We start from the raw sequence: 21,478 nt of genomic DNA, 5'->3' as shown, positions 1-21,478 counted from the left end.
AAATATGCCTATGATTGCTTTTGCACACCAAAGTTTCAGAACTAATGGTCTGGTGATATTGAGGTGATTCAAAGGTCAAAGTAGACATTCATAAGTAACCCAAGACAGTGACCTGAGAGAGCCAGTTATGCAAGTACTGACTGAGTTCTGATTGTAGCCATGGCCAACATCAAGATTCTATCCTGGCACACGTGAAGTGCAAACTTCCTTTCAAGTCAGTTCAAATCTGTGTCTAATAGTGGCTGACCCAGTTTGAGATTCTCAGAAGAGTACCCCCACCCTGCCCCCCAAGTGGGAAGACTGTATTTTTTCCTAAATGTCAAAACAATTTACTTTTTGCTTTTAAAAAATTGTAACAAAAAGCATCTAACAGAACTGATTGTCTTAACAGTTGCTCGCGGAATGGTTCAGTAGCACTAAGGGTATCCACCGCCTCATGAAGCAGAGCTCCAGAATGTTGCAAAACATAAACTATATACTCTTGAAACCACTCCTCATTTCCCTCTCTCTGCAGCCTCCTAGAACCGCCATGACACTTTCTGCTTCAAGGATGAAGAGCCCATTTTGAAAGCCAATACATGACAAAGGGCCAGCCCTGAGAAAAAAGAACCCAAACATCAACATCAGAGGTTTGATTTCAGAAATGCGATCATCCAGTAGAAAGAAGTATGGTAAAGACCAAAGTATGCAGAGGCAGCTTTTAGAACACAGCAGGTAAGATTTTGGCCTCTGGCTATGGATAGTGGAGAGGAAACCATTGGGCCCTCTAAAGCCAACTATCTGTGAACTGTAGGTCTCTCTTAGGACATCAAATCGGTCTTCTTTTTATATCTTTGAGGGATTAATAGCTGTAATTACAGTAGATTGGAGGTAAAGGATGAAGACTGGAGATTTTATTTTGTTTGCATTTTTTTTTAACTGTATGGTGTTCTTGGTGGTGGTCTTTTCTTTTCTGGTACTGGAGAATGAACCCAGGACACACAGGATGTTGTACTTGCTAGGCAAGTGCTTTGCCACCGAGCTGTATCTCAGCCCAAGACTAGAGAATTTAAAGGGTATGTATTACTACCAAAATGTTGCATAGGACAAGGTGGTACTGGACTGTTATGAGAGCACTTGGAAGATGGAGTGAGGAGGGTTGTGAGTTCAAGGTTAGTTTGGGCCACATAACAAGATCCTGTCTAAAAGAAAAAAAATATTGTAGACTGGAGGAGGATAAGTCTTTAGCAAAGTGCACATGTTTGCTCACTAGGCTAGGAAAGGTTGAGGTAGTCCTCAGGGCCGTGGTGGATCTTTCTGTGATCTGGACACAGATATAATTATTACTATTATGTCAAAGGCCACCAAGTTCTGGAAGTGTGGTTAATGCCTCAAATGAGCCATGATAACCCGGTAGAATGCAGAGATGGCCTGCAAAAGGCTAAGGACTTAAGAAGATGGCATTTCCCAAGACACCAAACTGGCCAGTCTGGAGGACTCGACATCTATTGCATAAGTTGGGGTAATTCTGAACCTCAGCAGTCTCACACTAGAAATGGAAAAACTAGAAAGAGAGTAGGCTTTGAGTCAGACAAGCCTGGCTTCAAGTTTGATTGCCTTTTACCACTGGGCATCCTTCCAGGGGTGGGGAGCTTTCTTTCTGCCAAGGGTCATTTGGATATTTGAAACATCATTACAAACCATACAAAATGATCCACACAGGCAGACAGGCCTCGGGCCGCCGACAAGCATTACAAGCCTGTCTCATCAGGTACCAAATATTTCATTAGCCTCATATGGCCCATGGGTGGGGCATTCCCCACTGCATCATCTGCCTATCAACCTTCTCATCTATACCCCAAGTCAGAACTGAAGCTATGCTTTAGAATTAAAGGTACTAGCACAGTGTTCTAGTACCATTGCTGACCCCAGAGCAGTCTGTATGTAGTTGCAGTGGTTATAAATTCCATAATTATGATCTTTCCCCCCCTTGCTCTCATTAGCTGAGAAGCCTGAAAAGTGATCTCTGCTACCTTCTGTTATTCTCAAGTGCAGGATTAGAAGGTGTTTTTCCAGCTTTTTTTTTTTAAGCTGTTTAGTCTATAATGATTGTAGGATTTAAAGATGGTGGGTAAGGAAAAAGTGGGAGTGACACCACTGAGTCACATGTGATATATATATATATATATATATATATATATATATGATTCATATGCATGTATGAACTAAATGTTCTTACAGTATCCCATGCATTATATTCAGAAAATGACCAAGACAATAAAGTGATCACATCCATGATCAGACATAGGTACACCTAACATATGGCTTAAAATTTATTGTTTCTTTCATCTGTCCAAGCTTCTATAACAAAATAACCACAGAGCAGCTGGGTTATAAACAACAGAAATTTATTTCTCACCATTCTAGAGGCTGGCAAGTTTAAGTACAGGAAACCTGAATGCTCTAATAGCACTCACCTGGGTGCACTCATAGCCTGCTTTCTCATAGTGGTGCCTGTCCCACTGAGTCTTCATCTGGCAAATGGGAAGAAGGAAGAGAAAGGTATGGGACCTCTTTTTTTTTTTTTTTTTGTCGGTCATGGGGCTTGAAGTCTGGGCCTGGGCATTGTCCTGCAGCTCTTCAGCTCAAGGCTAGTGTTCTACCACTTGAGCCACAGCGCCACTTCTGGTTTTCTGGTGGTTTATTGGAGAGAAGAGTCTCACAGACTTTCCTGTCCGGGCTGACTTTGAACCATGATCCTCAGATCTCAGCCTTCTGAGTAGCTAGGATTATAGGCATGAGCCACTGGTGCCCGGCAGTAAGTAGGTTTTAACATGTGTGTGGGAGTGATACAGACAACAAGGCAGGGCACAATTCAAAAATTCAAAATCTAGACACTGTTCCTGTCTTATAAAAGTACTAGAGCGTAACGCTAGGCGTCAGGGACATGGGTATGGATACAAGCATGTATTCAATTATCTGGGATAATTGGGATCTTTTTCTATTTCCCAGTCCCAGGGCTGGATCTCAGGGCATGGGTGAAACCACTTTCTTGATATTTCATCTATATCAATTTCTTTAGAATCTGTTGCTAGATACCTCTGTTCTTTCAGAGACATCATATTATCTTGTTCTCATATTTTTAGTGCTCCTTTGTTGATATTTGCACATCTAGTTGATTAAATCTCCCTACCACTTTATCTGAGTGGCCCACCTCCCTAACAAGCATCTTTCCCCTGAAGATGTGTCATGAGGTGCCACTCTGTTATACAGCAGGGCATCATAGTTTAGTCTCCTTATAGCTTCTTTGGCTGTGATCAGTAGTTTAGAGCACAATGTATACCATACTGGAATCAAGAAACCCACCATCCCTGGGCTATGCAAGAGGGTAAATACTGAGCAGTTCAGACAGGTGGGTGTGGAGTGTTCACTGTGTGGCTACTCCTACAATGGAAGAATTGCCCATTGTATGAAGAAGGCAGTGAGGGTTTCTTCAGGTCATGCAGGTGTTACCTCTGCTTCTAGAAAGGGCAGGAGGTTCTGACAATACCAGCAGTAGTGGGGACCGGAAACGTGACTTCTGCCAATCAGTGACCAGGACTTAGATGCTGCATGGGGAGAGGTGGTGGCAGATACCATGTCTTCTACTCTGTGGCGCACACACCTGTCCTGTCATCGACAGCAAACAGCATGACCAGAGCATACGTGTGGGCCATGTGGTGGGAACCACCAGGGTTCAGTAGTTAACTATGCTGTTTTCTCTCCTGTTTCAGTGACAGTGCCTGTGTAGGAATGGCGCTATGACCAGGTACAAGCAAAATGCCTTGTTGGCTTCTTTGGGTATGCTATAAGCAGAAAACCCCAGGATTTTTCTTGCCTGGGGTCCTTTGACAGTAATGCTTGTCCAGGAGCAGTTAGAAGAGGCAGACACTGGAGCCATGTTGTATGTCTTGTCCCTTCCTACCTATGTGCTAGGGGCATGGCTGGAGCACCAGAATCACTCAGTATTACTGTAGCATTCACCTGTGGGTGGGCAGCAGCTTAATATGTTTCTATTCCTTTTCTGTGAGCGACAGACCTCTGGGCACAGTGCAGGGAGCCAGTGGTGGTGGGAACTGAATGGGCTCCTGCCCTTAGTCTTGAGACCCAAGTGTGTCCACCTGTGGCTTCCCATACTCTTGGTCTCAGAGGGCAAACGTCCCATGCCCTGGTTCTCCAGGGTGGCACCTGCCCTCCTCTCTGTGCTGCAACACACCTGTCTCCCTTACTTCAGGGCCTGGAGCAGGCTATGTTGCAGTCACTCAGTGGAGCTGAATTTGAGAGGCACTTACCCCCGATTAATGCAATGGAATGTGTGTAGAATCCTCAAGCCGGGGAAAGTGCAGGGATTTCGGACCTTTACAACAGACCAAACTCGGATACTAGTTGGCTATCTCAAGATGGCCCTTGGTTGTAGCACCCTAGGGCTTTGCCAGGAGATGATGTCAGGTCTGCTCTCAAGCAAGGTCGATATTACAAGTTTCAGGTTACTTTTCATAGTGGGCTGCTGGCTTGTGAGAATTGTGAGACTTTCCAGTAGCTAGGATTGCCAGAGCCCACACAGAGAAATTGTTGACATTCATCCCTGCAAAACAGGGACCTCCCTGGCCTTGGCTATTCAGAGGGATGGTGGTTTTCTCAGGTCTGGGAATCTTTCAGGGTTCTTGAATCTTACAAGGTTCTAGAACCTCTCCTTTGTTTCCAGTGTTCTACCTTAGTTGTCTACCCCAGAGTGCAGATACTTGTTACTTTGTTTCATTTTTGTGGAAGAGGATACTGGTAGATTCTATCTCTATTCTGCCATCTTGGATCCCTCAAAGAAGCTATTTAGACTTGAATATTGTGTTCTCATATAGTTTATCTCCACAAACACTGTATAAGGTAACTTCCTGACTTTTTGACTGAAATGATACATTAATAAACCTCATGTTTTATGCAAATCAGAATTTCTAGAGCCTGCATATCTGTTAACATGAATATTTCCCAGAATTAAAGCACATTTTAGGGTCAGAAATTGATCTCTTCATGTGTGAAAGTTGTACAAATGGACATATATATATATGTATATATATAGGGTTAGTTTGTTGGATTTGTACTTAGTACTCAGGTTAGATTTTGATAGCATACAAGGATTTCAAGAGGATAACTTCAAACTATAGAGGTTTAAGTCAGAAAGCTTCGTTTATGTTTTGGACAATAGTAGTTCAATTTATGTCAAAAGAATATGATCTTACCACAGCATTTGAAGGTACAGAGACCAATCCCATGAATGAGAAGAAGAGTCTCAGTGTCTCAGTGCTTGCTTAGATATGAGGTACTAATATCAAAGGTTGTTTTTTTTTTTTTTTTTTTTTTGGTCATGGAGCTTGAAGTAGGGTCTGGGCATTGTCCCTGAGCAATTTTGATGAAGCCCAATGCTCTACCACTTTGAGTCCTCAGTAACTTCCAAAGACAGCTAAGAAAATCATGAATGCTACCAAACCCTTCCCCCGCCCCCCAAAAAACAAAAAAAGCCCCACTACTTTCAAGGTCTGTGAGCATTTTGCCAACAGAACTCCTAAAAAATCACATTGTAAAGCTAAGTAGCTGTGGTCATGGGCATGCATCTCCTTCATAATATCCGCACTCTGGCAATATTAAGCTTCCTTATGAAAATGATAAGAGAAATTGACATGCTTTAGCCCAGATCCTTCCATTTCCAAAAATGTAACTGAAATGTCCTAAGTCATTACAGTAGACTGTAAGATGCTCATTTCTTCTTGGGATGGGAACTGGTCACACAGTTCTACATAAACATTTGAGAAATTTTGGTATAGTTCTATTTTAGGCAGTAAGTTTTTATGAAGCTTTAGTATTGTGTTAGCTTTGTAGTGCTGTAAATTCAGTGGCATCAGGCAATACACATTTAGCCTAGAATTCTATGGAAGCTGGACTAAGTATCACAGATTGCAATTGAGGTGTTCTGATGAGGATGGGGCTGTATGTATGTGCTTCTGGATGCTCTAGAGAAAGCTCGGTTACTGGCCTCTTCCAGCTTCCAGTTGTGTCCCACATTCCTTGGCTCCTGCCCTCAGCCTGATTCCTCCAGATTGAAAACTGGGCAGGTTGAGTATTCCACATTCTGATTTTCCCCACGCTTACAACATCCTCTGAATCTGCTCCTCTACATTCTTCTTCCACTCTAAAGGGGTCCCCTTTCTTGTAAGGCCTCCTATGATTTCACTGGGCCCACCCAGACAACCCATGGGAAGATACTCTTCCCATTTTAAGGCCCAGCTTCTTTCCCCTGGGCAAGGGGATAAGAACATGAGCATCTTTGAGAGATCAGGATTCTGCTTGCTGATACTATAAATGGAAAGTTCATTTTCCAAGAAAAATGTAAACTAGGCAAACTTTCTGTTTAGTTTTCTTAGACATTGTTAAAAACAACAACAAACAACTCAGATGTTAGGCAAGCGGTGACTCACACCTGCAATCCTAGCTACTCAGGAGGTTGAGATCTGAGGATCACTGTACCAAGCTAACCAGAGTAGGAATGTCCATGAGACTCTTAACCAAAGAAAATCCAGAAGTGTAGCTATGGCTCAACTGGAAGGGTGCTAGCCTTGAGCAAAAATGCTCAGAGACAGCAGCCAGGCCCTGAGTTCAAGTCTCAGGAACAGCACAAAAAAGCAAATAAACAAAAATCCTCATTAAGTAAGAACCATATTAAGTAAGAATGAATTCTGAGTGTTCACTTGTTATAAAACAATTGCATTCCTGTGGATGTATATTAGGTACACAGAGACAGGAACCTTGGAAGCTATTGTTCATTATTCTTGTGACATGTCTGAGTAGCTGAGGTGCTATACAAAGTACCACAGACTAGGTGTTTAAACAACAGAAATTTATTTTCCTCACAATTCTGATAGGTAAAAGTTCAAGGTCAAAGTTTTGGCAGGGTTGATTTCCTTTTCTTCTGAGGCCTCTCTCCTTTGTTCATAGATGGCCACCCTGTGTCTTCCTGTGTGTATCTGGGCTCTGGTCAGTCTTCTCTTATGTAAAGACACCAGTCCTGCTGGATTACAGTTTATCCCCGGTGATCTCATTTAACTCTTAATTCCCCTTCTAATGATCCTATCTCCAAATATAATCACTGGGGGTTAGAATTTCAATATATAAATTTTAAGAGGTAAAAATTCAATCCATGACAATATCTAACAAATTACTAACTTATAAAAAAGAAAGTAATAGTACTAGAGGAGCATTTTTAAAAGCAGGAAGCTGAAGTGAGGGAACCAGATGGAATTTGTACACATGTACTCAGTGACAATCACTCTCAGGGAGATTAGTTTTTTCCTACAAAAATGGTGATTCATTTTCACTTTGACATACAATGGCATCTATACTGGAGATCAAGTTTTTGCTGGGTTTTCTTTACATAAAAGCTCATTTCAGTTCTTCCATTTTGTTGAAGAACAGGGATCCAATGGAAATCAGCTAGCAGCTTTGGCTAAGAATGGGCCTTTAAAAAAATCAGAAAACATGCTGAAAATATAAAGATTTTTTTTTCTTTTCCTCATATGGTGTATAAAAGTACTGAAACAAAAATCACTGCCTGCTCCACAGGACAGACAATATCAATTTGAAAAAAGACTCCAGACCAAAGAATTGCATAGCCCTGTGTCACAATACTTACTATACAGTTTAACAATATTTTATCAAAGACTTTTGCACTTGTGATTCAAAAAAAAATCTGCAAAAAGAAAGAAAAAACAGGAGGCAAGGAACTGCACAACCAAAAAAAAAAACAAGAGAAAATTATATAAAACATTTCCACCACTATTTAAATGCCAAACTTAAGCAATAGTTAAAAAAAAAGAAACAACATAATAATACAACCTTCTGTTTAAAATAACAGCACTGTCCTCTGCCTCTCCCACTGAATTTTACATATGAACAGACTATATATACTGGCTTTTCAGAGAAATGTCCATTTGGTCTGTGACACCAGTCAGGTTCATACTGAATCTTCTCGTGGTCTTCAGAGAATATGTAACTCCATGCTGTTTCTGAGTTTCCAACATTCTGGGTTAGGTGCAATGTCTCAAGTATAATACATTTCTCCCTTTTCCTTTACACAGTGCAGAGTATATGGGCTTAGGTTATGTAGGTTCTCTTTTACTCCAGGTCACTGTCTTTCTCTAGACTCAAGGCAGTATTCAACGGAGTGCAGTAGTTGGGCTTGTCAGAAGGTACGAAGCCTGGCAGACACAAACATTTGTAGGAGCCTTCCGTGTTAATGCACTTGGCATTTTTGCACAGGGACATCCGGTTGTTCAACTCATCACATTCGTTGACATCTGCAATAGACCAATCGGTGCAGGTCAACAGTGCACACCATTAGAAAACACTCACTTGCACTCACTGATGCCCATAATCCTGACTGCTGGCCACTCTCTCCCACCCTCCCCATCCCCTGCTAAGTTGCACCAGCTTTGCTGTTAGTGCTGTTTCAGTCACATGCAAGATAAAGAGGAGCTTTTACAACTGAAGGAAAATAACATCAAGGAAGTTCTAGGTTTTCGTTCCCTATTATTGAATACAATATTGGCATTTTATAGCCAAACATTAGGAAAGGAGGAGCAGCATATTACTCCTGAATTCCTTCCACAGTTATAGAAGATCTACTAGATTTGGCCAAGCAAGTTAAGCAGATTGCTTGCTCTCAGAGCAGCTTCTGGAGAGCCTTTAGTTCCATTCTTAGATGTCCTTCACACGAGATCCATATAGACTTGCACCTGCTGGGGTCTCCTGTAAGAGCCCTTGCTTCCTAGTTCCTGAACCCATCAAAAACTGGGATTTGCAAAACCAAAATGGACAGAAGACCAGCTGGAGGAGGGAGGAGAAAAATAACCCTTGAACACAGTCAAGGATCTTTTACAAAGGAGCAACATGGGAGTCCCACAAACTAGGTGGAGTAGAGGTTTGCCATGAATCATGGCAGAGGGAGGATGGACTCCAGATGGTTCTTTCCACACCGGTGACAAAGCAGGCTTCTATTTCTAGATGTCTGTATTCCTTTCTGCTGGTCACATATACAAGAAAATAACTACTTATTGCACAGTCAAAATCTACTTGTTTTAATTGTGGTTATAAACATAGAACATAGCTGGGTGCTGGTAGGCTCACGCTTGTAATCCTAGCTACTCAGGAGGCTGAGATCTGAGGATCATGGTTCAAAGCCAGCCCCAGCAGGAAACTCCATGAAACTCTTATCTCCAATAAACCATCAGAAAACCCGGAAGTGGTACTGTAGCTCAAGTGGCGGAGGGCTGAAGAGCTGACGGACAGTGCTCAGGCCCAGAGTTCAAGTCCCACGACCGACAAAAAAACAAAAACAAACAAAAAAAACATAGAACATAAAATTGACCATGCTATATATATATATATATACGTATACATATATATGTATATATATATATATATATATATATATATATATATAGTGTGTGTGTGTGTGTGTGTGTGTGTGTGTGTGTGTGTGTGTATGCATCAATTGTGAGGCTCGATGAACTCCAGGGTCTAGGTGCTATCCCTGAGCTCTTTCTGCTCAGACTAGCATTCTATCACTTTGAGCCACAGCATCACACTTCTGGTTTTAAGTCTCATAGACTTTGTTACCCCAGCTGGCTTTTAACCACAATATTCAGAACTCAGACTCATGAGTAGCTAGTATTCTAGGCATGAGCTACCAGTGCCTGGGCATCCTAATAATTTAAAGTGCATAGTCATAACACATTAAATAAGGATGTATATGCATTTATGTTTGTACACATACATGTATGCATATGTGTGTGTGTTGCAGTGCTGCAGACCGAACCCAGAGCCTTGCATAGACTAGACCAACACTATCACTGAGCTACATGCCCTGCTCCTTATGGTGGATTTCTGCAAAAGTTCTCATTTTCCAAGTTGAAACCTCACAAAAATCTACCTAAAATGGACTCTGCTAACTAGGCCTGGCTACAGGAGATCTCAGGAAGAGACCTCAGGGACACGTTCACATTCCATTACTCTTACCAACACAGGTCATCTTGGCCATATCCAAGTGGTACCCATCAAAGCAGTCACAGGTATAGCCTTCTTGGACCCTCACACAGCGACCATTTTCACATCCGTTCAGGATGCCACATTCCTCAGCCTGCAGCTCCTCAAAGCTATTCAAAAATCCTGAAAGGAAAAGGCAGGAGTTAAGTTAGAAAAATGTTCTTCCTGTACTCTTTAAAACTACATTAGGCTGAGGAGTTCAAGACTACTAGCCTAGGCTATGTGGTGGGACTCTGTTTCAAAAAGATATCCAAAACAAACAAAGAAGGATATATTTATACTAAAAATTATGGATATAATATATAACACATATATGTGCATATTTTATATAACCTTTATATATGTATATTTATTATCTGACATTAAAGTTAACATTAAAATTTAAGTCAAGTTGGGCGCCAGTGTCTCCTGAGAGCTGAGGACTGTGGTCCAAAGCCAAGCCCGCAAGAAACTCTGTGAGACTCTTTTCTCCAATAAATTACTCAAAAAAAACCCCAGAAATGGCCAGGCACCAGTGGCTGACTAAGATCTAAGGATCACAGTTCAAAGCCAGCCCAGGCAGGAAAGTCCGTGAGACTCTTGTCTCCAATAAACCACTAGAAAACCGGAAGTGACACTGTGGCTCAAGTGGTATAGTGCTCACCTTGAGCTGAAGAGCGCAGGGACAGCGCCCAAGCCCAGAGTTCAAGCCCCGCAACCAACCAAAAAAAAAAAAAGCCGGAAGTGGTGCTGTGGCTGACGTGGTAGAGTGCTAGCCTTGAGCAAAAAGAAACTCAAGGACAGCTCCCAGGCCCAGAGTTCAAGCCCCAGGAATTGGGGAAAAAAGTAAGTGAATACCAAAAATATATATGTATATATATTTTTTTAATTCAGCATAAAAGTATTCAAACATTTGTAAGTGTTGTAGAGATTGGCCCCATATCTTGAAGTTAGGCATATTAAAATGCTATCAAAGGAAAGCAAGGATGGGTTCTGGCTTCTCTCTTCATTATGAAAAATATTTATTTATCCAGGGCTGGGAAGGTGGCTCAGTGGTAGAGTGCTTGCCTCGCATGCATGAGGCCCTGGGTTCGATTCCTCAGTACCACATAAGCAGAAAAAAGCGGGAAGTGGCGCTGTGGCGGGAAGTGGCGCTGTGGCTCAAGTGGTAGAGTGCTAGTCTTGAGCTGAAGAGCTGAGGGACAGCGCCCAGGCCCAGAGTTAAGCCCCCACGACCAAAAAGAAAAAACAATATTATTCAAAATTCCGCATTTCCCTCGTTTTCCGCAGGCCAGTGTTGGGACTTATTTAGGGATGGCAGCTATGGGACTGCAGTCACATTTCAGGCCCCCAAGAGTCTGAGGACTCTTCTTCTGGAACTGGACTTTGCAGACCCAGAAAAAAGCCCAGCTGGCTTTAGCCTGTGACGTCTGTTTGCTCTGGCTTTGAAATGAGCTTTATACAAGGGATCAAAGCACAAAAGCAGTGAAAAAGCCTCAAAATATCCTGATAAATGAACATGCATCACACTTGCGTTTAGAAAACCAAAAGGCTTTTGTTTTTAAGAAAACAAAGGATCTCTTGTTTGGTTCTTTTTATAGTTTAAGAACCAGCTTTGAATCCCTTGGACAACATTTAGAGTTTTACTGACATGTAAATAATATCACTGGGTATGGAGATTAGCCATTTTTCAAGGGCGGAGGAGGTTGTAAATACAAACCCATAATAACCTGTCGTGTGTCATCCATACAACCACACCACAAATTGGCTTAAGAAAATAAAAGATTCAGGCTGGGCATTGATGGTTCATGCCTGTAATCCTAGCTACTCAGGAGAATGACATCTAAGGATCATGGTTCAAAGTCAGCCTGAATCGCAATCCTCAGATCTCAGCCTCCTGAGTAGCTAGGATTACAGGTGTGAGCCACTGGTGCCCAGCTCAAAATACAATCTTAAACTTCCTATACAATCTTAAACTTCCTATATTATCTGGACTTTGCAGTAATCCTTCGTTGGAACTACAGGGGGCAGTAAAATACTATTGCTAGTCAGGGCAATAAGTTTGGGATTTTTAAAAATTAAGCATGCTACCCAAAATGGCCCCTTGTCAAAATTTTAAATAGGAAATATGACCTATTCTCAAGAATAAAATAGCAGATACCCAACACCAGCTCAAGAAATATTAACCTAAGGAAAGATTGTCTTAATTCGTGAAAACACTTTAAAATCCCATGCATTCTTAACAAAGGCACTTTGGCTTTATATCTAGGGATGTCATAGTTTTATTCACATGAAGGAGAGTTCTCAAAATACTTCTTTAGGACTATAAAACAGGGAGCCCTGCAGCTCCTGGTCTGAATCTGATCTGGGACTTATTTTGTGAATGGACACAGGCATATCCTTCACTGACAACAGTGTGGCTGGCTTTGGAGGGAGCAGGGAGGAGGCCTAGAGACGGGGCTTACAAAACCTAAAACCTAAAGGTGTTACTGTTTGGATCTCTGTTGGAAAATATGGTAATCTCTGCTCTCATCTCCAGTTGTAGAAATACTGTGTACACTGAAGTTTATGGAGGTGGTGAGTCACAGTGGCAAGGGGTAGCTACATCAGCCTCTCCTCTGTGTTCCATTCCTGCCTGCTCAGCATGGCCAGGGACCTTGTTACTGGTCAGCAGACTGGCTGGAACAGGGAGATGTTTATGACTCATAAGACTCTGGAAGCCATTAGGGAGTGAAAGTGGAGGTCTAACTTCCAATGTCGCTACACAAGGACCTTATGCGACATCAACATGTTGACTTCTTAACATTTGCAGTGAATTCAAAAAGAGCTTTAGAGCAATGTTGGTATTTAAAAGAGAGTATATAAACCAGGGCATTTCAACAGTCAAATTCCTGGACTCAGAACCATAATGCAATACAGGCTTTACCCAGCTGTGGCTTAGGACAGTGTTACATGCCTGGTGCTTATGGATTTATAGGGCATACCGGGATTTCCCCCAGTCTTGCTATTTCTTTCTCTTCTTATCTTTTTTTTTCTCTTTCTTTCCTCTGTATTGCCACTTGCACCATGACTCTAGCTCTTTTTACTTCATGCTTGGGCCTGTCTAGAGTGTGATTCTCCTATTAACACTTCAAGAATAGCTGGGATGACAGGTGTGGGTCACCATGTGCAGCTTTTCTCAGTTGAGATGGAGATTTCTCCAACTTTTTCCTCAGAGAGGCCTTAAACAGTGATTCTCCCACATTCTGCCCCGATTAGCTTAGATTACAAGCACAAACCACCAGACCCAGCTTCTTTTTCCTAAATAAATGCTTGATGACGTGTAGCATATACAATGGTGAGTACAGTATGAGAACATAATCTAATAGCTGTACCTTCAGATCTCTTTTAGGAAGTGATGTGTGGTCATGTGTTGTTGGGTAAAACAAAGTGTTTCTAATCTATTAATGTTAGAAATCAATATGGTAGGGGATGCCCTTGGGGATGGGCAGCAGGAACTTTGCAGAGATTGGCCACTTTTTTGATCTGGCTGGGGTGGAGGGTGAGTATCATTCACGTGTGCACTAATTGACCTAGCTGAATTGAAAGAATATTGTTTTCCTTCATGATCATGTATATTCTAAAACTTTTTTTTTGTCAGTGTGGGACTTGAGCTCAGGGTCTGGGCACTGCTCTGAGCGTTTTTGCTCAAGGCTAGCTACCACTCTATCACTTTGAGCCACAGTGCCATTTCCAGTTTTCTGGTGGTTAACCGGAGATAGGAGTCTTATGGCCTTTCCTTCCAGGGGTTGACTTTGAACTGTGATCCTCAGATCTCAGCCTCCTGAGTAGCTAGGATTACAGGAGTGAGCCACTGTTGCCGGCTGACATTCTAAATCTTATAGATCCTTCTACCTAATTAAATATAACATCTTTTGAAGGAGTGATGGATATACCATCTCAAATGATACCAAATTGGCATCTGATTTCAGGCTGAAATCACTTGAGGAACTGTAACTTCAGAACAGGCCACACGGCCCTGTCTTTCCCTATACCTAGAAAACCATAAAGATTCTTTAGGGAGGGACGTTCTCCAGATACTATATCTGGAAGTCTGATCCCCAGAGACTGGTCCCCAGGGCTGCAGTGGCCCTGCATGAGCAAGCTCTATGGAGTAACCTCACCTTCCACTGCCTTCTACATCCTCCCCTCCCCACACAGGCCTAGTCCACATGCCTCTTGTCATTCTCCCAAATTTATTATCTAATATTTTTGTCAGAAAAATATAAAAGATCACCTTAGGCCTTCACTCTTGAGATGGGATAGATATTATGCTTTTCCTCTTACCTTTTTTTTTCCTCTTTCTCTCTGCACTAGTATTAATTTGGTCTTTAAATACAAAGAGTCAATGTAGGATTATGAAACAGGGAATCTCTTTCCTCTACACCTCTGTAAAAAAGAAATAAAGAAGGCAAGGAAAGAGGCAGGAAAGAAAGAAGGCAAGAAAGAAAAGAAAGAAAGGAAGGAAGGAAAGAAAGAAAGAAAGAAAGAGAGAGAGAGGGGGAGGGAGGGAGGAAGGGAGGGAGGGAGGAAGGGAGGGAGGGAGGGAGCAAGCATAGTCTACAATTGCATTCCCCATCAATAGGGTTTGTTTGTTTTTTTAACCCCTCTGACATAACAACCATCTGCCCAGATCAATTCATTATAGGAAGAGAAGTGTCTCCCAGGGAAAGCCTGGAGGGACCCGGATCACTACTCAAGGTGTAAGGACATGAACCGCTGCCCACACTGCCAGGGCCCTGGGCGCAGGGCGGGGGGGGGGGGGGGGGGGGGGGGGGGGGGGCACGTGGAGATGCAGGAGGCGCAGCGCGCGCAGGCGCAGTGCGCGCAGGGCCCGCGGGCCGTCCTGGGGCCTGCACAGCTGCATCGTGGACAAGTGCCCCGGGAATACGTTCGGAAAGCATGGAGCCGTCTTTACAGAGCCTTGGTTTAGCTTCGAAGCAACTGAGCCGTTTTGCTTACGGTCCTGGATGAAGTAGGGGTCGGCCTCCGGGGCGTACTGCTCGCTGAAGTCCACCAGGGCGTCGCGGCCGTAGGGCTGCCGCCGGCCGCTCACCGGGATGTTGCACAGCTGCGCGTAGTCGTCTGCGGAGGAGAGGGAGAGACGGGCCAGGGTGAGAGCCTGTCCCCTGTCCCCCGTGGGCCAGCCCCAGCCCAGAGCGCCATTCCCGCCGGGGCCTTCCCTGCCTGGACCTCCTCCTACAGCCAAACGAAGATTCCCAGATGAAGACCCCATCCAGCCAAACGATTCGCAGCAACACATCCCGGAGCAACCAAGGCCTGAATAAGATGGTCCTTTGGGCCTACAGAAGAACAGCTTTATCCAAATCTCAGGTGTTTTCCCTCATGGACAGGTTACATTTCACACGTGGAAACAGGAAAAAGGGCCTGCAATCCTGGCTACTGAGGAGGCTGAGACCTCAGGATTGTGGTGCAAAGCCAGCCAGGGTGGGAAAGTCCATGAGACTCTGATCTCCCATTAACCAGCGTAAAAGCCAAAGTGGAGCTGTGGTTCAAGAGGCAGAGCTCTAGCCCTGTAGTGGAAAAGCTTATCAAGAGTATGAGGTTGCATTCAAATCCAGCATGCACACACACACACACACACACACGTTCCCACAAGGTGGAAGCAAATGCCAGATCCCTCTGGATCTTTTGCATGAAACAATTTCATTAAGAAAGTATTAATTTTGCTGGGCACTGGTGACTCAAGGCTGTAATCCTAGCTACTCAGGCGGTTTGAAATCTGAGGACTGTGATTCAAAGCCAGCCCAGGCAGGAAAGGCTATGGGACCCGCATCTCCAACCAGCCACCAGAAACCAGAAGTGGAGCTGTGGGCTTACAGAGTGCTAGCCTTGAGCAAAGAAGCTCAGGAACAGTGGCCCAGATCCTGAGTTCAAGCCCCCTGGCTGCCACCACCATGATCACCCGCAACAACAAAAGAAAATATTAATTTCATTCAGGAAATAGCTGAAACTGAGAACAGCTCCTTGACTCAAAAAAGAAAGATTAACCTTCAGGAAAATACAAATGGTTGTCAGTTCTGTTTAGGGTTTGAACGCAGAGGCATTAAGCATTTCCCTTAGAGGGTAAGATTGTTCAAATGTTTGTAAGTCTTAGCAGTTGAGCTCATCTTCTCTCCTAGCTTTAAAATAAAAAAAAAATGCCATTTGTTGTACATCTGAAAAGAAGATTTTTGTCAGTATTTTATAGCCATGCCACAGTATGATCAGGATTAACTATGAAAAATGAAATAATTCGCCTACATAAGTCTGTAAAACTAAACCTAGAGATGGCTGAGCAGGTCTTGAGATGTCAAGAGGGTCAGAAAACTCTGGCCTCGATCCTGCGTGCTCTGTTTCAACCATAGAGAACAGTAATGATCATGTTGTTTCAAGTTCTCACAACTGAGCAAGGCTGAAAGAGGGAGCGGATGGTGGAGAAACCAAGTCCTGGACCGTGTCCTATTCACAAACAAGCCTTCCCGAAAGAAAGGCTGCACTTGCACTACAGCAGATGACCAGGAATTATGTGATGGAGAAAGTCATGGATTAATTGTAAAGAGCTGATGCACTGGCACGGATAAAGGATGGTAAGTTGTGTCTGGAAACTGCCACAGGCTTCCTAAGGAAGCTTTGACTTGACCCAAGCTGGTCAAGTCTGCAGTTAGCAGAGGGGATTATGGGTACCCCTGGGGCTTGCTGCAGCTTTCTCCTCTTACCACACTTTTTTTTTTTTTTTTTACTTTTAAGAGTCCTGAGCTTATTGTCCTTTGTGCCTTTGGTTCAGTTATCGAAGCCTCATGGGGGCATTACGTATTCTCTTCCTGTTTGAAGGTGAGCTACATGGATCATCACAAAGACAGTGTATTCTGAGTTATTTTGGGAGCCTGGACGGCTCTGTATGCATTGGTCTGCCCCACCTCTCCTGTCCCACACATCTGCTCTGATTCAGGGCTAGGATCAGAAGCTGGGGCCCAAGACCCGACAGCATTCCTCACTTTGCACCTTCACACGTTGGGCCAGCCTCAGTTTTCACCTCTTTCATAGAGTGATAATAAATTCTGGCCTGTCTACCCCATTAGTGGCATCTGAAAAAGGCCGTAGTTCACATTGGACATTGTTCACAAATTGTGAAAGGTTATATATTCTTTCTCACAGCCAAAGATCACTAAGACCCCTCGGAACAGCTAGAAACAGATGTTCATAGAAAGCCTTGGAAGATGGATCTTATAGAAATGTTAATTCTAAAATCCAAAGTTATCAATGGGCCAAGAGCATTGGAAGGGAAGTGTCCATGTGTTTTGTTTTTTAATTTTCTTCTAAGAGTAGTTGGAATTTTACTTCATTTCCAACAACAAGGTACAACATTGGCTTAGCAAATGTAACTTCCTGGTTGGAGTGTAATAAACTATAACCAACAGCATCTATTAACCCTAGGCCAGTACAATTCATATCACAGGAAAAGATGCTCAACAACTTTTAGCATAAGCTTGAATACATTAGAAAGGTTATGAGTACACAATAAGTTAGAGGTAATGGGAGTTTTCTGTATCTTTGGGAGAGCAAGAGGTTGCACAGAACACTGTCATCAGTCTTGGACAAGGAAGGTATCCTCTTTAGGATCTTGATCTAGGCAAATTTCTATCCTGTGCCTGACCTCCAAGCATCCCAAGGCACCAGAAGACCCCATTCAATCTTAAAGATGCTTGGCCTTGCTTGTCACTAGAGTTGGGTCATGCCCAGAGTCTGGCTTGGGGAGCAGCAGTGAATTATGGTTGGCTCCAAGTACAGAGGATAGCAGATCTCTTAGCTATTTCCACAGCTTCCCCTGAGAACCCCTGAGACCCTTTTGGCGGCTACTTCCTCTAGCTCAGTGCGTGGCATGTCCAACTTATTTTCTGTCCTTAGAATCTCTTTCCTGTCCAAACCCCCTTTACTTACACACGTCAGCAACAATGAATCACCTGGCACTCTCAGGCTAGGTACAAAGGAATGGGCTTGTTTTAGCAAGGACTAGTCCTGGGAGGCGTACTCTGTACAGCAATGCCATTTCTGAGGCTCCAACCACATGTCCATCTGGAATCTAGCCGAACACCAATGTGAAATCAATAGGAAATGGAAATATTCACACCTCACAGCCTCCCTCCCAAAGCGCAAACGCTTAGCTCTGGATCAAAGCTACAAAAGGGACATACGAGGGGGTATGGGACACGGTCACTAACAGGGCTAAACAAGATCCAGGCCACTAATCACACTAATTTTCCTGGTGTGACAGATCCAAATGACAGATGGTGTTGCTTTGATTTTCACTTTAAATGGGGGGGAAAAGTTTTTAAGTCCCCCCCCCTCCGGCTGAGGAGCCAACAGGCTCGGGGACCCCCGCTGTCAGAGCCATGGAAAGCACATGGCCGCATCCTGGCAGGAAATCTCCTGTTGATGACAGACACATCTGCAGGACTGCGCTGGGCAGTCACATGTCCTGGGCCCCTCTGGCGCGTGAGGAGGACCACGAGGAGGGGCTCCCCTCCCCCTTTGGCAGATGAGGCTCAGCTGCTTTTAGAGATGAAGCAGCTCGCTGGGGCTGCTACAAGGCGAGGCCGGAAACTCAGTGCTCCGGCATTAGAACTCACACCCAGAGCAGCAAAGAACTCTTCCACACGAACAAAAATGGGTCCTGTTTTACTCAAGATTCCTCACCAGGTGTCTGGCCTACAGGTCTGAATGTGGATTATTAACACACACACACACACACACACACACACACACACACACACAACTAGGAAGTCAGGGAGGAAATGGAATGGCAGACTTATTTACCCAGTGCCTAATTCTTTTCCTTTGTGGAAACTGGCAAATGATATACAAAATTAAAAAAAAAATGCAACAGATTTGATTGTGCATAGAATATTCCTTCCAGGATGGCTGGAGGAGGTGACCAGCCACAGATGACATCTATACAAGATGGTGCAATTGGACGTCTGTCTGTGTGTCTGTCTGTGTGACTCCAATTCTACTCTTGGTTACAGAATAAACTCCTACTACCTGTGCAGACCTGTGGTCTTATTACCTGTGCAGAATGGGTAGAATTGTGTACCTGTGAAACTAAAATGTGCAGAGCTGGAACAGAAAAATAGAACACAAACCAAAGAAAGGACTTTGAGTCTTAGGTTCTAGTCCTACTTTCTCCATTTCCTAGCTGCTTCGTCTGCATGTGTAGGAGTTTTAGTTCCTCTATCTATTGAGCAGGATCTCATCACTCTTCACTTCAGCTGTACAAAAAGTGAATCAAGTCAGGTGTCAGTGGTTCATGCCTGTCTCCCTAGCTACTCAGGAAACTCTGAGACTCTGATCTCTAATTAGCCACCAAACAAAAAGCTGGAAGTGGAGTTCTGGCTCAGGTGACAGAGCACTAGCCTGGAGCAAAAAACATGCAGGGCCTTGAGTTCAAACTCCAGGACCAACAGTGCACCCCCCACCCCAAAAAAAAAGTAATTCATCCCTTGTCTCATCGAGTGATTGGTAGGTTGGTTCATTCATTCACAGACCCAGAAGCTGAGAATAGTCTGAACAGGGTAGATGCTGGGAGGACAGGAAAAATAGAAAAGATTGGGGGAAACTTCATTCTGTATGGATGAGTACCAGAGGAAGAAAAGGAGAAAAGGTAACAGAGAAGGAAAGAGAGTCATAACCATACAAAAGAGATAAAAAAAAAAAAAAAACTTCAGGGAAACCAAAGTCTCACACTATGCAATGCTGGCTACTGGAGGTCCTTGATACACAACAGTTGGCATAAGGAAATGAGCAGGCATGCCCCCTTAAACCCTGACATGCCGCACATTGCCCGCGAATCTCAGAACAACCCAAGAAATAACTGTAATTAGCTCTTTGATTTCCCATAAGAAAGCCAGGGTTTACCACATAACTGGCCTAGGTAAGGTCTGAAAGACTTGTTCCGCCAAGCCATCCACATTCTTTCTATTCCTTGGCCACCTCCTGACACCCTCAGAAAATTATTAAATGCCTTCCCCAGACCTCAAGTCTCAGGTAAGCACATTGAGCATTTGTGACTCCAACTCCAGGGAGAGTCATAACTTTGAATGCTGATGAGCTCAGCTCCACCAGGGTCCACTCTATCATTAGCAGGATTTATGTTTATTGAATTTGCTCGATTTATTAGGTGAAAGAGATCAAATTGCTTAATGTTCAATTAAATTGTACTTGTCGCGGACAGGGAAATAATGCAGTCTAAAGTCTTGGCAAGCGTTCCCGGGACTTTTGTAAACGTTGATGCTCTAAGGTAATGCATGGCCATTCACAAGTCAAGCTGTCCACCCCCAGCCTTCACCTAACGTCTCCCTTCCCAGCCCAGTCATTCCTAGTCTTTCCCACCACATGGCTGCTTAGCTAGCCAGATGCACTGATGAAGATGTGTGGGGTACCAGCTGCCAAAATGTAGAGGATCCTTTTGTGTTCTGAAACCTGGATTCAAACACTTAGATGCTTGTAATAGTACGCCACACAGGAAAGTCCTAAAATAATGAGTGAGAGCTGGGAGTCAGTGGCTCATGCCTGTCATCCTCACTACTCAGGAGGCTGAGGTCAGAGGATCGTGGCTCAAAGCTAGCCTGGGCAGGAAAGCATGTGACATTCTTATCTCCCATTAACTACTAAAAGAGTCTGAAAAGGAGCTGCAGATTAAGCAGCAAAGCACTAGCCTTAAGCAGAAAAGCTCAGGTACAGTGTCCAGGCCCTGAGTTCAAACAACAGGACTGGTACACACACACACAAAATAAAAACATTGAGAGCATGAATTTCCCATGAAAGAGTTCATGAAAGGATTTCTCCTCTTGTTTCTAAGTAACTGGGACTTTGGAAATATATGACTAAGTTTAATATCCAGACTATCTCAAGTGAAGAGTAAACCTAGATTACTTTATAGGAGAAGAAACTAAACGATGTAACACAGAGGCAAATAGGACTACATGTTAATTCTCTAAACTGATCCAGCTTTTCAGCTAAAGGACAGATAAGACATTTTTTTTCCCTTTTCTTGCTCTTAGAAGTGAGTAAGAAGTCAACAATTAGGAAAAAAGTAAGGAATTTCCATAAGGACTATATGTAAAAACTACTTCAGTGCTGGGTATGGTGATACACTCCTATAATCCCGTGAGGCAAAAGTAGGAGGATCACAATCCTAGGTTGTTCCTGGGCAAAAAGTGGGAGACCTTATCTATAAAATAATGAGAACAAAAAAGGGTTGGAGTAAGACTCAAGCAGCAGAGTGCCTGCCTATCAAGTATAAGGCCCTGAGTTCATAGCCTGGTACCTCCAAACAAATAAGAGAGGAAAGAAA

At 43.5% G+C, this 21,478-nt stretch overlaps 1 protein-coding gene across 11 annotated transcripts in view; it reads right to left on the bottom strand.

Moving 5' to 3' along the window:
* Positions 1-6,888: 6,888 nt before the first annotated feature.
* The window catches only part of Ltbp1 (latent transforming growth factor beta binding protein 1), a 400,428-nt gene continuing 385,838 nt past the window's right edge, over positions 6,889-21,478 (bottom strand). For all 11 annotated transcript variants that reach the window (XM_042696612.1, XM_042696614.1, XM_042696613.1 and 8 more), the window contains 3 exons: positions 15,088-15,210; positions 10,081-10,230; positions 6,889-8,360 (listed from right to left, as the gene is read on the bottom strand). In XM_042696612.1, coding sequence (XP_042552546.1) covers positions 8,179-8,360; positions 10,081-10,230; positions 15,088-15,210 — 455 coding nt within the window. In that variant the 3' untranslated portion in view covers positions 6,889-8,178. The remainder of the gene's footprint in view (positions 8,361-10,080; positions 10,231-15,087; positions 15,211-21,478) is intronic.

This window comes from Dipodomys spectabilis, unplaced genomic scaffold, assembly GCF_019054845.1.
Source record: "Dipodomys spectabilis isolate Male_0828 unplaced genomic scaffold, ASM1905484v1 ptg000210l, whole genome shotgun sequence".
NCBI lineage: Eukaryota > Metazoa > Chordata > Mammalia > Rodentia > Heteromyidae > Dipodomys > Dipodomys spectabilis.
This window is presented reverse-complemented; position numbering and strand designations above follow the sequence as displayed.